Here is a 13,927-nt window from a genome sequence, read left to right on the forward strand (position 1 = left end):
CCTGTCCATGACCACCTTCCAAGCCACGGCCCTTCTTGGATTAATTCCCAGCTGGAAACCCAGATCAAAACAGGATAGGGACAAATAGCTACAAGATCAGAACAGGAAGGGAGAGAATCTAGGTTATTAAGAGCAAGTAGTCAGGGATAACTGTGTTGTTTAAGTGCTATCATAATGGAAATTCTAAATCCTTACAAGGGACAAGGTTCCATCAGTAGATAACTAGGCCTTAGAGAATGAGCTTGGCTGGGTGGCTGCTTCTCTCTAGGTACAAAGGGCCTGGTGCCATTCCTAATTTGGTCAAGCAGGGCCTCCAGGGGTTAGGTGAAGACTTTGTATGACAGGAATTTGATGACATCCATTTGTTGAGCAACTAGTTCCTCATGACTAAATGCTACTGTTTTTTGCAATGAACTTAAGCTCATCTTTTGAACAAATTATCTAATAATATGCCTGTGGATGGGGTGCATGCTAAATGTGCTGGGAAATCAGGAAATGGTGCAATAAACTGTTTCAGTAAGTTTCCCTTTTCTTGCTAATCCCAGGGGATACTTGGCCTAGAAAATGTTACAGTGTATTGTGAACAAAATTAGTCCATGATGCAATGCTTGGAAGTTTGGTGGTTCACCTGTCTCTTCCTTTGGGTTGCCCCACTCAGAATAGGTCTCCAACAGTAGCTGAATGGCAGCTTGGCCAGAGTCATTCTTTGAGATTATAGCAGTTCTCTTTTCACATAGAGAGATGCAGATATGATCTTGGGTTGTGTTGTCTTTGTCCCAGCTTAACCTTGGTGAGAAAGCAGCTGCAATATTTAATTTTGAAGTAACTGCTACTCTTATCAGTGATGGAGTAATGACATGCCATCTGCATGTCTTTGATTCGCGCCTTCAAGACCCTTTTGGATATGTACTTAATAAAAAATAAAATAAAAAAAGAATAAGAAAATATTATTTTGGATTTACACATACATATCATAAAGGAAATGCCCATGTTGTCTAGTTGAGCTAATCTTGACCATAGCCTCCACCTTGGTTTTGTCAACTACAAGAGTCTTTTACCAGGTTGGAGAAAGTTAATTTGGCTAATGAAATTGGCATTCTTAGGCCTGAGTTGCTCCTTATGTCTGGTTAGAACATGCCTAACACCCATAAAAACGTGAATGCATATGCAAAAAGGAAATTGTAGTTTTTGACAGAATACCAACATCCTTTCATTGGAAATTGACAAAGTAATATTTATGGTACAGATGTAACCGCTTCATAGGAGTTGGTTATGTCTTAGAAACTGCCGAACAAGGCAGTGGGAAAAGAATTATCCTGGGGATAAAATTATAATAAACTGTACACTCAAATAGAATATTCAAAACTGAATAATTACATATTTTCTACAGAAATGCATCTAGCCTCTTTAAATCTAATCAAGGTCTCCGCATTTTCCTGCAGCTGACCTAGCTAAAAGATTTTACTATTGCTATATTGCTTCCAAGGGCCTCATGTTGAACACTAATAAGGGAAAAAAGGCCATAGAAGGATGAAAAAAATCAAGTATAGACAATTACTATACTGTATGGTCTATTTAAAACTTATGAAAAGGAAAAACTAAGTTTATGTGACTTTAGTGTTTATCTTGTTCTAATTCAAAACTCAACTGAGAAAATAAGTTGTTGCAACCTCTTGGCTTCTGCAATATCAATTCTCTTTGTTGTCCATTCCTTGGATCCACAAAATAAAATTATATATGTGATTCCTGTTCACTCTGCAGATTCACCTTAGAAGTGTATAATATCTATGCTTTTTTTTTTTTCTTTTTGCTTTTTTGCCTCTTGGTTTTTCTCACTTCCTTCTTGCACAATTATAGATGGACCTCTCTCTCTCTCTCTCTCTCTCACACACACACACACACACTTCCTTTTGTCTTCATCCACCCTAATTGGAGTCTATCATCATCTATAATCTAGCCAAAAGTCAATGTCATAAAAGCTGTTCATATGACTTTGGCAGATTTCTTGGTCAGAAGACATTTCTTGATTGTCTGTTTATTAATTGAATCAATTTATGTCATGCTTGCATTCATACATGGACCTGATAGGATACATCAGTGCTTACCAATTTATGGAGAAGCTGCCATGAAAATTGTTGTTGCTGCTTCATTAACTGAAGTTCTAATTCTGATTAACAGATCACAAGTTCACTTGAACAAAGATGTTACAAGGAACTACGAAATGAGAACTTTCAATCCGCAAGAGTTGTCACATGTATTTACAAGAAGTTGTTAATCACTTGTAAGGAGCAAATGTGAGTTAATTGTTGTTGATTTAATTCTTGCACTTTCATAGTTTCATTTTATCTGTTTACTAAAATGCTTTCATTCAATTATTTATGAAGATATTATTACCATTAACAGTTCTCATATATTTGTTTATATTATTCTATGACTTCATGTTTTGTGGCAATCTGTAAAATGCACGAAGTAAATTCATCTTTCTGGTTGGTCATTTTAGATTGCACTTGCAACTTTTGTTCTTTTATTGAGAATCAGCCTTCATTTTATGCTGTAAATCTACCCAAGTTCTCCATTAGAAATGGATAAAAATGTGGTGTGGAAATTTGTGATTTAATGGTGGAATAAAATTGGTTATCTTCTGTAGTTATGTAAATGGAATAATCCACTCTCTTTATGTGTTTGGTTATGTCATAGAAGCTCTTAAAAGAAGTTGTTCCAAGGATTTATTGTGAGATAGATTTATGGCAGTTATACATCAATTATCTGTTGGGAGCCTACATTACTATTCAAGAAGACTCTGCTAATCTGTGGGGTATTATGGATAAAATCTTGATTGGGTAGATCCAGACTGGATCCCCTCCACCATTGAAAAAAGTCTTTCTTTTTTCTGGATTGCTTGTTCCTTCTATTCATGATAGCACTTCACTGTTGAAAGCGTTTCAAGTAACATGTGATCTTCTTTTATTCAATTCTTTGAGTTTGTGTTGTTTGTTTTAGTGGACTCTTGCCCATCCTTGTATTCACTGGCCTTCTTTTGTCCTTGATGTTTCTGATGGATACTGATATTTAAATATCTTTACTGAGAATAAAATCTAAAATTCAGTAGAAACATGCAAGGAGTACCCTGCTCCTTATAAGAGAACAAAATGCAGCGTGTGCAAGCAGAAAATAGGCATGACCAATAAAAACTGTATAGTCCCCAAAAAGGATTGCTATAGATTCAACAACATATACAACTTTTGAGGAGGACTAGAAAGGGAAGCAAAAATGTGCTGCAATTCCTATCTGTGAGTTTGGAAGGCAAGTGAGAATCTCATCTTTGGTTAGGTTTCTCCATTGGTTTGATTGGGAAATATATCCATTGACAAAATAGTTTTTAGGATATGTAACCTATTTCATTTTGAGAGCAGATAGGCTCTCCTAATTCCATGAATTATTTTCTTGCTTAAGCACCTGCACAGATTTTGGTTTCAGAGGAGAGAAATTTTTTATATGTATTTTGTTTAGTTTTGCTTAAGCTCTTAGAGATTTGAGTTTGAGACTCAACACAGATTTTATAAGCTTTTCCCGTAGAAACCAAATTAAAATATTAGAAACAGATTTTTGGATGCAAGAGCAAGCCAAGGGAGGGTAATATTGTACCATGCAGTGGATATCTTTCACTAACATTTAATATTACACTATTACCTCTTTTTCATAACAATAATCTATTATGATAGTATCATAAAATTAATTACTTAAGAATATCTTGAATTATGGATTGGCAGTGCTTGCAGAAATTACTGTAAAGTACTAGTGCAGTATAGTGTCTTGAACTTGGATTGCTATCAATGACTGAGATAGCCAAACTCATCATTTCTATACGTAATGAGGCTGCTCTAATTAGTTATCAATAGTTGCTACCAAGTGGATGATCACAGATTTTTTCTTTGGAAACAGAGCTATAATTGGATAATGGTCTACCACTTTCTTGCAGATTCCTTCTTAGCCATACTTATCCTCATGTCTCATATCAGATTGACAAGTTTTCCCTTTAAACCTCTCGCATTAAATTTTTTTGGTATGTAAGCAAGTCAATAAACAACAAATCTGTAGCCAAGTGAGCTCTTTCAAAATCTTTTGCACATGATGATCCCTTGTCGTATACTCCTCCCCTTCCTGTTGGATTATGTCTAATCATGTCTAGCTTGTTACAAATTAGGGTAAAGATCTTCCTATTTAAGAAGCAATGGTTTCCTTTTCACTATTATGTAATTGGTGGAAGTTCATTTTGCATACACTTGTTACTTCTTATTCTCACCTTCGATATGACAAACTGCAGTGAGAATATTCATTCACAAGTGGAGTTGAGTTCACAAAAAAGGAGAGAGCAAACTGAGATAACATTGATAGATATCATGATTTTATGTATACCTTCTGCTCTTTGTTCAGGTATATTTATGTTTCTGAATTATAATTTCTGCCTGCATGACAGGCCTCTGTTTGCGAGCAGTTTATTAAGCATCATTCACACTCTATTGGATCAAGCACGACAGGATGATATACAAATAATTGGATGCCAGACACTTTTTGAATTCGTAAATAACCAGGTTGGTTTGACATCATTTAATTTGCAACTTAACTTTGTCATTTTATCTACAGAAATGAGATAAGTCTAATGTTTGTCAAGCCTGTAGGCTGTTATGCTTACACAAAAGTTTGGACTTGCACATCCATGCTGTATTTTGCAGACAGATGGGACTTACATGTTTAACTTAGAAGGATTTATTCCGAAGCTCTGTCATCTTGCTGAAGAACTAGGGGAAGATGAGAGAGCAAAGCATCTTCGTTCAGCTGGTCTGCAAGCCCTTTCTTCACTGGTATTCTTCCTTTACAAAGCAAACTTTATCTTTTAACTGTAATTGTTGCTTGTTGGAATCATGGAACTTACCATCAATTATAAGGAACACTGGTGCTTCTAACTAGGTGTTGTATCATGTTGGACACCTTATTGGGCACTGACCCTTATCCAAAACCTCTGAAAATGAATCAGGCACTCATCTAGAGCTGTCTTGCTATTTTCAAGTTTTTAGAAATGGTTTCTTTTACAAGCACTTGATGGATCATGTCTCTGCAGAATCACCTAAAGAAATAAGAACCACATTATAATTATATTAGAAAAAATAACTTGAGAGTCAATTATAAGATTAAGGGCAATGTAGATTGGCATTTAGCAGACCACATGAGTATTGGAACTTGAACTACAAAGATTTCAACTTGTTTATGGGTAGATTTTTAAAATAAATAAATTATAGTGTCCTCATTGTGTTGTGTCCTGATGTTTCCTAAAAATTACTTTGGTTATTTGAGTGGTGCGTGTCATGACCTAGATGTAGGCAATGATTTAGGAACAGTTGTAGTTATTTCTTACAGTTGTGAATTAGGAGTACTTATTATTTACAGTCATGAAGTAGTGAAGTAGTGGAAGTGGAGTAGTGGAATGTTTTCAGTAGTGGTAACCACTGTTATTAGTGGTAACTGTGGTAAGCTGTAACTGCTGGATAGCTTTATATATAAAAAGCTATGCCGCAGTTCCAGAGGGTATCAGAATATATCAGAATTCAAGTTCTCTAATCAAATTCTCTCTTTTCTCTTCAATTCTCTCCCTACTTTCCATATGTTTCTCCCTCATTTCTTTGATTCCCTCTTTTATTCTCTCTATTTCTCTCTCAATTCTCTTTCTTTCTTCCTCTCTTGTCAATTCTATCTTTAAAGAAAACAATAGTTTCAAACCTGGATTCCTGACAAATTAGTATTGGAGCAGTTGGTTCTCAGCACCAGAATCGAATTCAGAAGGCAAGCAGAAGAGATGGCCGAAGGAACCCGTATGAAGCAACTAGAGACAAGGTTAGATACCCTGGAGTTAGGTTTGTGGCAGACTCAAGAGGCGGTGAGTCGTTGCCGAGAGGAGAGCACCGCCACCAAAGAAGCTATGCAGTCTTTGAAAAAAAAAAAAAAAGTTAAGGAAGAATTCTCTAACCTCGGCTAGAGATTGGATGGACTTCTGAAAATGTTCTTTAAAATGCCTCAGGCCAGCTTGCCGGAGGACTTTTCCCCAAGATCCACTTTAGAGCCGATTCTAAAAGATAATGAGTCCCAATTGAAAGAAGATGAACAACCTGCCAAAGCTATACAATAAAGCTTGAATTTGACAGGGTTCAGAATATGTGTTGGCTGTAACATTGAGGTAGGTTATGAAAGTTTGAATTGCGTGGGTGCAGCTTGGCATCCAGAATGTTTTAGATGCCATGCTTGCAATCAACCAATTAGCGATTATGAGTTTTCTAGGCCTTGGAATTATTCTTATCATAGGTCTTGCTACAAGGAGCACTATCACCCAAAATTTGATGTCTGCAAGCATTTTATACCAGCAAATGCTGTTGGGTTAATTGAATATAGAGTGCATCCTTTTTGGATCCAGAAGTACTGTCCTTTTCATGAGTATGATGGGACTCCTCGATGCTGTAGCTGTGAGCAAATGGAGCCAAGGGAAACAAGATATGTTACATTAGATGATGGTTGAAGGCTCTGCTTAGAGTGTCTCGACTCGGCAATAATGGATACTAATGACTGTCAGCCCGTTCCTCTTGATATGCAAGAATTTTATGAAGAAATTGAAGTGGATGAAGGGATAGTAGAAGAAAAGGACACTGCAGGTATTGGATAAAGAAAGAGTGGCCAGTTACTATGATTTCTTAGGGACAAGAAATCTTTTAAGGGGGAGGGAATGTCACGACCTGGATGTAGGCAATGATGTAGGAGAAGTTGTAGTTATTTATTGCAATTGTGAATTAGTAGTAGCTATTATTTACAGTTATGAAGTAGTGAAGTAGTGAAAGTGGAGTAGTGGAATGTTTTCAGTAGTGGTAACTGCTGTAAGTTGTAACTGTTAGATAGCTTTATATATAAAAAGCTATCCCACAGTTCCAGGGGGTATCAGAATCTATCAGAATTCAAGTTCTCTAATCAAGCTCTCTCTTCTCTTCAATTCTCTCCCTACTGTCTGTCTGTTTCTCCCTCATTTCTCTGCTTCCCTCTATTATTCTCTCTGTTTCTCTCTCAATTCTCTCTTTCTTCCTCTCTGTCAATTCTGTCTTGAAAGAAAACCATAGTCTCAAACCTGGGTTCCTGACAGCGCAGATCCATTTCCTGTATCTGTCTCAGTGCTTCTTAGATTAACATTGTAATGCATAGATCTAAGAAATTAATAAAATTCTCTGTACATGATACTTGATGACCTTTCTGTGATTAATATTTCACTCTCCTCTTTCACCACACAGGCCAAAAGGACCTAAACTTTCCATGGGCAAGGAGGATAATTAGGAAAAGATTAAAAAATTTGTTGATAAGTTGTAAAAGATTAAAAAATAACATTTCACTGTATCTCCAATGTCATTGGTAACCATTTCTATTACCTCTTTCACAACACCACAGCTCCAGCTCAGTTGGACATCTAAAGTGAGGAAAAACTGTGAGGTATCTGAGATAGGAAGGGCCAAGCAGACTGTTAAGCAATAAGAAGTTCTTTCTTTCCCTTCCTTTTCTAGAATCTATTAATTTTAATCAACCTCAAAGAAGAGATTATCCGGAAAAGGCTTTCCCTTTAAAAGGAAGAATTCATTATGTTCTCTCTTCCTGTTGAAGCCTGATACAGTTGAAATTATCTTCCTTTTTCCTTGATCTCAAAATGATAATTCATCTGGTTGAGGAAGACTTTCCTACAGGACAAGAGCAGCCCCCACAAGCAAGGTGATTAACTTTTTTGGTCCTTGTATCCAAAAACTTATCTCTTAGCAATTAAACTTTCACTTGCAGATGGGCAGAGTTTGTATGTCTGTATATATCTATTTGGTATTGCTATGAGATTTCTGCTGTTGCATAATCAGTTTTCAAAGCACTTCTGCAAGAATAACTTTGATTGGTTTGAACATAATTTTATTTTCTGCTTCCATTTCTTCTCCACATCAGAAACTCCAAATTCAAATTCTTGCTTCCCATCCACAATGAAAAAATAGTTTTGTTGTCATACAAAAAATGCTTTTTGCTATTAGCCAAATATCACAAAAAGTGCAGAAAAACTATTTTATCTACTCAAAAGCGTTGTTTTGCCAACCCACAACATGGCTAAACAGGCCATATGATTCGTTTAGGTTTACACAACTATCAGATGAACACCCATGGCTGTTGCTTCTGTTTATCATTTATGCCCAAATTATTATTTCTGAGTTCTTTGTAAAATATATCTTAAATCAGTTGATCATCATTCTCGTGGTGTGCTGTGTAGGTTTGGTTCATGGGTCAAAACTCCCACATTTCAGCTGAGTTTGACAATGTAAGCACATTTCCATTGTTCATTTTTCATTTACGGTCTGTACCTGTACTTGTAGTTGTAATTCCATTATTTTGATTTGCTATTTCTGTCACCATTGCTTAATGGCTTATTTTGCTACCTGTTGGTAGCTCTGTGTGTGTGTGTCACACATGTGTGAGCCAGTTCATTTGTTGTTTGCCTCTTTAAACATAGCATGTTACTTTTTGCTTGGGCCTAGTTCCATATAAGCATATGAATATTAGACTTACTGTTTTAACTATTGTATGATTTGTGACTATGAGTTCTTATTGTGTTTATATTGATGAAATCGAACTGTTAATGGCTTAATTGTTTCTTTTGTTCCTTTCATCCTGAGCTTTTTTCGGTTGCTGACAATCTCTTAGGCTGCTGCAGTATCTCAGGCAGTAGCATTATTTCTATGCATCTTACCACTTAGTTACTGGTATATGTTACTCACCAGCATAAGGTGAAAAATCTAAAATCTGTTACTTTTGTAGACAGGAGGAGGTTTGTATCCTATTGTGATGACTATAAGTGAACTAAATGGTGGAGAGAGAAGAAAATGAACTTTAAACTATATTTCTGAGACTAAAATAAACAAATAATACCCTAAAAACAATCATAAGATTCTATTATTCAATGACATTTAATTCTCAACAATCCTACCAATAAATTTCCACTCCTAAAACATACCATTTCAGGTACTCCCACTCAAACTGACAGCATGGATTTTCCGCTTCAAAATGTCATTTAGTTTAAAGTGAGGAAGCTTAATTATCTGCTTTCTTCTTTCATTCATTTACTCAAAAGGGATTGCCCCCTCTTGGCTATGGAGAGCATGGTGTCCCATTTTCGACCTTGCCACAGAAGGAATGTTACCATAGGCTGTTATAAGAGTGACAGTGGTCTTACACATTCCTTATAGATTGAAATATTCCTACAAGCCAAGTTCAGTATGCCTGCCTTGGTTGGTTGGTGGACATACTGTCAAAATGAAGTGGAGCTGAGCCCAAAAAACAAGAAAGAAAGAGCCCAAGTTGGTTGGTCCTTGCTCAGTTTTTATAGACCTTGTAAATATGTGGTTGGTTGCTGCTATCCTTTTGTATGGCACCTGTAATGCATTTCTATCTATGCTAAGTCTTATTTGAAGTTATTTTGCCATTAAGGGCTGTCCTACTGAAATATCTGGGTAGTCTATGGGCCTCTACCTTTAATGTTTTTTCATATTTATTCTGAAAGGTTCTTGGCCACGGATAGAGATGGCTGGAGGTCCAGTATTCATGTATCCAACCCAACCTAGTGAGGATTAAGGGTTGTGATTGTTGTAATCTGAAAGGTTCTTGTAGTTATGGCTAATTTGATTATCCTTAAGATGCTAATGCTCCCTTTTCATAAAACAGCACTTGGTTTCTAGAATTTTCAACAAGTGAGTATGTTGTTAATTATGCATCACATGTTCATTTATATTTTTAATTATCTTCTTCTTTTGCATAGTTCTATATTAGTTTGTTTGATTATGTTGCACATATCCTTTCTTCTTATCAAAGTTCCTGTGGCTGTAAGACTTTACAAATAGCTCTATGTTATTGCTATGTGAATAAATTTCCACTAAAATGGTTTTGACATTTTGTCATTAAATAGATTGTTTCAGTAGTTTTGGAAAATTATGGAAGTCCTGGTAAAGAGTCCTCTAAGACCAACAACCAGAGCCAGTTGGTGGAAGAAGAGGGTGAAGACGAGGGCGATGTTTCTCCTTCACCAAAGGTCATGACAAGGGTTCCTTCCTGGAGGTCAATAGTGAACGAGAAAGGAGAAACAATTGTGACAGGGTAATTTGTTTGACAAAAAGAGCTCTCATTGCACCTGTAACTTCTTGTGTTATCTTATTTCAATATTTTTTGTTGTTTTTTTTCTCTTTACAGGGAAGATGCAAGAAACCCCTGCTTCTGGTCCAGGGTATGCCTGCATAATATGGCCAAGCTGGCCAAGGAGGCTTCAACCATGCGGCGTGTTCTGGAATCATTGTTCCGCTATTTCGATAATGAAAATTTATGGCCTGCTGAGAATGGGCTTGCTTTTCCTGCCCTCAAGGATATGCAGTTCTTGATGGATGATTCTGGTATTGCCATTGCATTTAAAATTTTCTTTTATTTTCCTTGATTTTACAGATGATCCCGCAGTTTCTCCATTAATGCCATTCTATCACATATCCTTTCTACATTTTACTTTGCAGGGAACAATGCAAACGTTTTGATTTCAATTTTAGTGAAGCATCTTGACCACAAAAATGTCCTTAAACAACCCAACATGCAGCTTGACATTGTTGAGGTTACTACCTCCTTAGCTAGACATGCAAAGGTCGAGCCTTCTGTAGCTATAATTGGTGCAATAACAGATGTTATGAGGCACTTAAGGAAAAGCATCCATTGTTCAATTGATGATGCAAATTTAGGAGCTGATGTAATTAAGTGGAACAGAAAATTTCAGGAAGCAGTGGATGAATGCCTGGTGGAGCTATCACTTAAGGTATCATTGTTCTCCCAATATTCCTAAACACACTGCAATTTTATAGCTGCTTAGAGCCTGAGCTTGAAATACCTGTGTTTACATTTAGGTTTGTAAGATTTATTTGAACTTTTTTATAAGATCACTAGTTCCAATCCTAACTATTTTAGAAATTTTCATTACCATATCTGAAGTGTTTAAACATATTTAGTTTGAATTCCCATCGCAAAACAGGTTGGAGATGCAGGGCCAATTCTTGATACCATGGCTGCGATGTTGGAGAACATATCAAGTATTACAGTTATAGCCAGAACCACTATTGCTGCAGTCTTTCGCACTGCTCAAATTGTAGCCTCTATACCAAATTTATCATATAAAAAGAAGGCATTTCCGGAGGCTTTGTTTCATCACTTATTGCCAGCTATGGTCCATCCAGATCATGAAACACGAATTGGAGCTCACCGCATCTTCTCTGTTGTTCTTGTGCCATCTTCAGTTTGCCCTCGTACAAGCTCAGCTATTCCTGAGCCAAAGCATGCTGCAGACCTAGCAAGAACTCTCTCAAGAACAGTTTCAGTCTTTTCTTCTTCAGCTGCCCTTTTTGAGAAGCTGAGAAATGAAAGATCGTCTTCAAGGGAAAATGTTAGTCTGGGTGACAAGGAAAAACTTGTTACCGAGGGGCAACAGAGGGACAGCAATAATGGAATGTTGAACAGAATCAAGTCAACATATAGTCGAGTCTATAGCATCAGAAATGTACCAGTACCTCCAACAGCAGATGAAGGTTCTATCAACAATTTGAATAAAGAATTGGTATGTTTTGGCCTCTAGTTGAATTTAGGAACCCATGTCTTTGTTGGGGGTGCATTTCTAAGACACCTTTGTTATGCCTGTCTCTGCTGCCAACTTTAGTTCACTGGGTGTATATCCTCTTGAATCCAGTCAAGCCAAGCTTCAGCCTGATTTGGGAACACTTGATTTCAACCTGATTTTTTTCCCATGCTACGCTAGTTATGAGCTTAAGTGATATCTTTTGTTGACAGACTAAGTTTTACTTGGTAGCAAGTGGACCAAGTCAATATGGATATGAAAATTGTGGAATCATTATATTTCCATGGGGATGTAATAACATTTTTAGTCCACACCCATTCATTTATGTCCGAGGAGGTTGAGGACGTGACCTTAGCTCTTATCTGTGACTCCTTATGCACATTATCTTACTGATATTTTGGATTGCCAACTCATGTGGCCATTTTGTGTTCTTTGAATACCAGGAATCAGTCTCTCTTAGGCTGAGTAGCAGGCAGATCAGCGTCCTGCTGTCATCAATTTGGGCACAATCCATCTCCCCTGCAAATATGCCTGAAAATTATGAAGCAATTGCTCATACATACAGCCTTGTGTTGTTGTTTTCTCGTGCCAAGGTAAATGTTAATTTGTATTTGCCTCTACACTCTATTCTAATAAAAAAACTGATATCTTCTAGCTGATTCATTATGTCTCAGAATGTTAAACCTCATGTTAGTTTCATCTATGTTCATAACTCATCTAAATTACATTCTTTCATATGACAAATCATGTTCTCTGGATCAGTTTGTCATTATTCCAACTGAAGTCTAAATTTTCCAACATCTGTGTGTAGAGTAAATGTTATCATGCACAGATCTGTTCTAGATTAGTTTCTTATCTCCATATTGAATAGTGCTTTTCAGAAATGGGCCATCCAACTGTGGCTCCCTAACCTAGAGAGACCCACTTACTTGCATAGGCATCCTGAGAGGGGGGGAACCTAGGTAGATTGGTGGGTAAGATATATATATATATAGAGAGAGAGAGAGAGAGAGAGAGAAACAGAGGGGACAGGGATAGAAAACAAAATATCCACAATCCAGTTTATGTCTTTGACTTGGAAACAAGAACATATCAAGCCTAATCTTACTGAGTGGGTTTGCCTACATGAATTTTAACTTGCTATTAATCTCTATTTATGGTCATATCTTCTGTAAGGATTTTGTAACTCACATCATACTTTAGTGTTTCCATCCAAAGTTTTTTGTGTGCTAGCACGTGCACACCTTCCTCTACCTCTTTTGCTAAAAATTTGTTTCATTACCTCCACTCTCCTCATAAGAGCCTTTGTTTGTCTTCTTTTTACATGACTAAACTATCTTAATTGTGTCACATGTGTCTTATTTTCAATAGAAGCCACTCTGACCTTTCTATAAATGACCTCATTTTTAGTTCTATCTTTTCTTGTATGGCCACAAATCTATCGTAACATCTCATTTCCATTACACTCATATTTTGCATATGCTGGTGCTTTTTTGCCCAATATTTTGTGCCATGCAACCAAGCTGGTCTTGTCTCCATCTTATAAGACTTTCTTTTTAGCTTCAACAAAATTTTATTATCCCTTAAAATGCTGGACACATTTTTCCATTTTAACAATTTTGCCTTAATTCTATGCATAACATCCTCATTAATCTCTCCATCTTTTTGGATGATTGATCCAAGGTATCTAAACTAATCTTCTCTTGAGATGACTTGATCTTCAAGCTTCACCCTAACATCATCCACACCTAGTCTTTACTGAACTGTCTAAACTTACATTCCATATATTCACACCTTCTTTTGTCTCATCTACCAAGACAATGCCATGTGCAAATAACATGAACCATGACACCTCTACCTGGATATGTTTAGTGAGTTCATCTATTACTACTACCGCAAAGAGATGAGTACTTTATGTTAATCCTTGATGTAATCTAATTGTAAATTGCAAAGGCCTTAGTATCTCATCTGCATGTTCAGATATGTGAATCTACTCTCTATATTTAAGCAATTCGGACTCATTTTTTCCCTAAAAACCCCACAAGACTTTGCTAGGGACTTTGCCTTAAACGTTTTCTAAATCTAGGAATACCACAAGTAATTCCTTTTCTTTATCTCTATCTTTCCATCAGCTACCTCGGCAAGTATATAGCTCCTATTACTAGTCTACCAAGCATGAACCAATTTGGTTTTCAGATGCCTTTTTTTCTCTTTTTA

At 36.6% G+C, this 13,927-nt stretch overlaps 1 protein-coding gene across 2 annotated transcripts in view; it reads left to right on the forward strand.

The window, feature by feature from the left end:
* LOC127790716 (protein SEMI-ROLLED LEAF 2) overlaps positions 1-13,927 on the forward strand; it is a 49,051-nt gene that overhangs the window by 17,079 nt on the left and 18,045 nt on the right. For both annotated transcript variants that reach the window (XM_052320333.1, XM_052320334.1), the window contains 9 exons: positions 2,179-2,294; positions 4,478-4,592; positions 4,734-4,862; positions 8,327-8,374; positions 10,016-10,203; positions 10,297-10,493; positions 10,608-10,900; positions 11,114-11,692; positions 12,154-12,303. In XM_052320333.1, the coding sequence (XP_052176293.1) occupies positions 2,179-2,294; positions 4,478-4,592; positions 4,734-4,862; positions 8,327-8,374; positions 10,016-10,203; positions 10,297-10,493; positions 10,608-10,900; positions 11,114-11,692; positions 12,154-12,303 (1,815 nt within the window). The remainder of the gene's footprint in view (positions 1-2,178; positions 2,295-4,477; positions 4,593-4,733; positions 4,863-8,326; positions 8,375-10,015; positions 10,204-10,296; positions 10,494-10,607; positions 10,901-11,113; positions 11,693-12,153; positions 12,304-13,927) is intronic.

The sequence above is a fragment of the Diospyros lotus genome, chromosome 14 (genome assembly GCF_014633365.1).
Source record: "Diospyros lotus cultivar Yz01 chromosome 14, ASM1463336v1, whole genome shotgun sequence".
Classification (NCBI taxonomy): Eukaryota; Viridiplantae; Streptophyta; class Magnoliopsida; order Ericales; family Ebenaceae; genus Diospyros; species Diospyros lotus.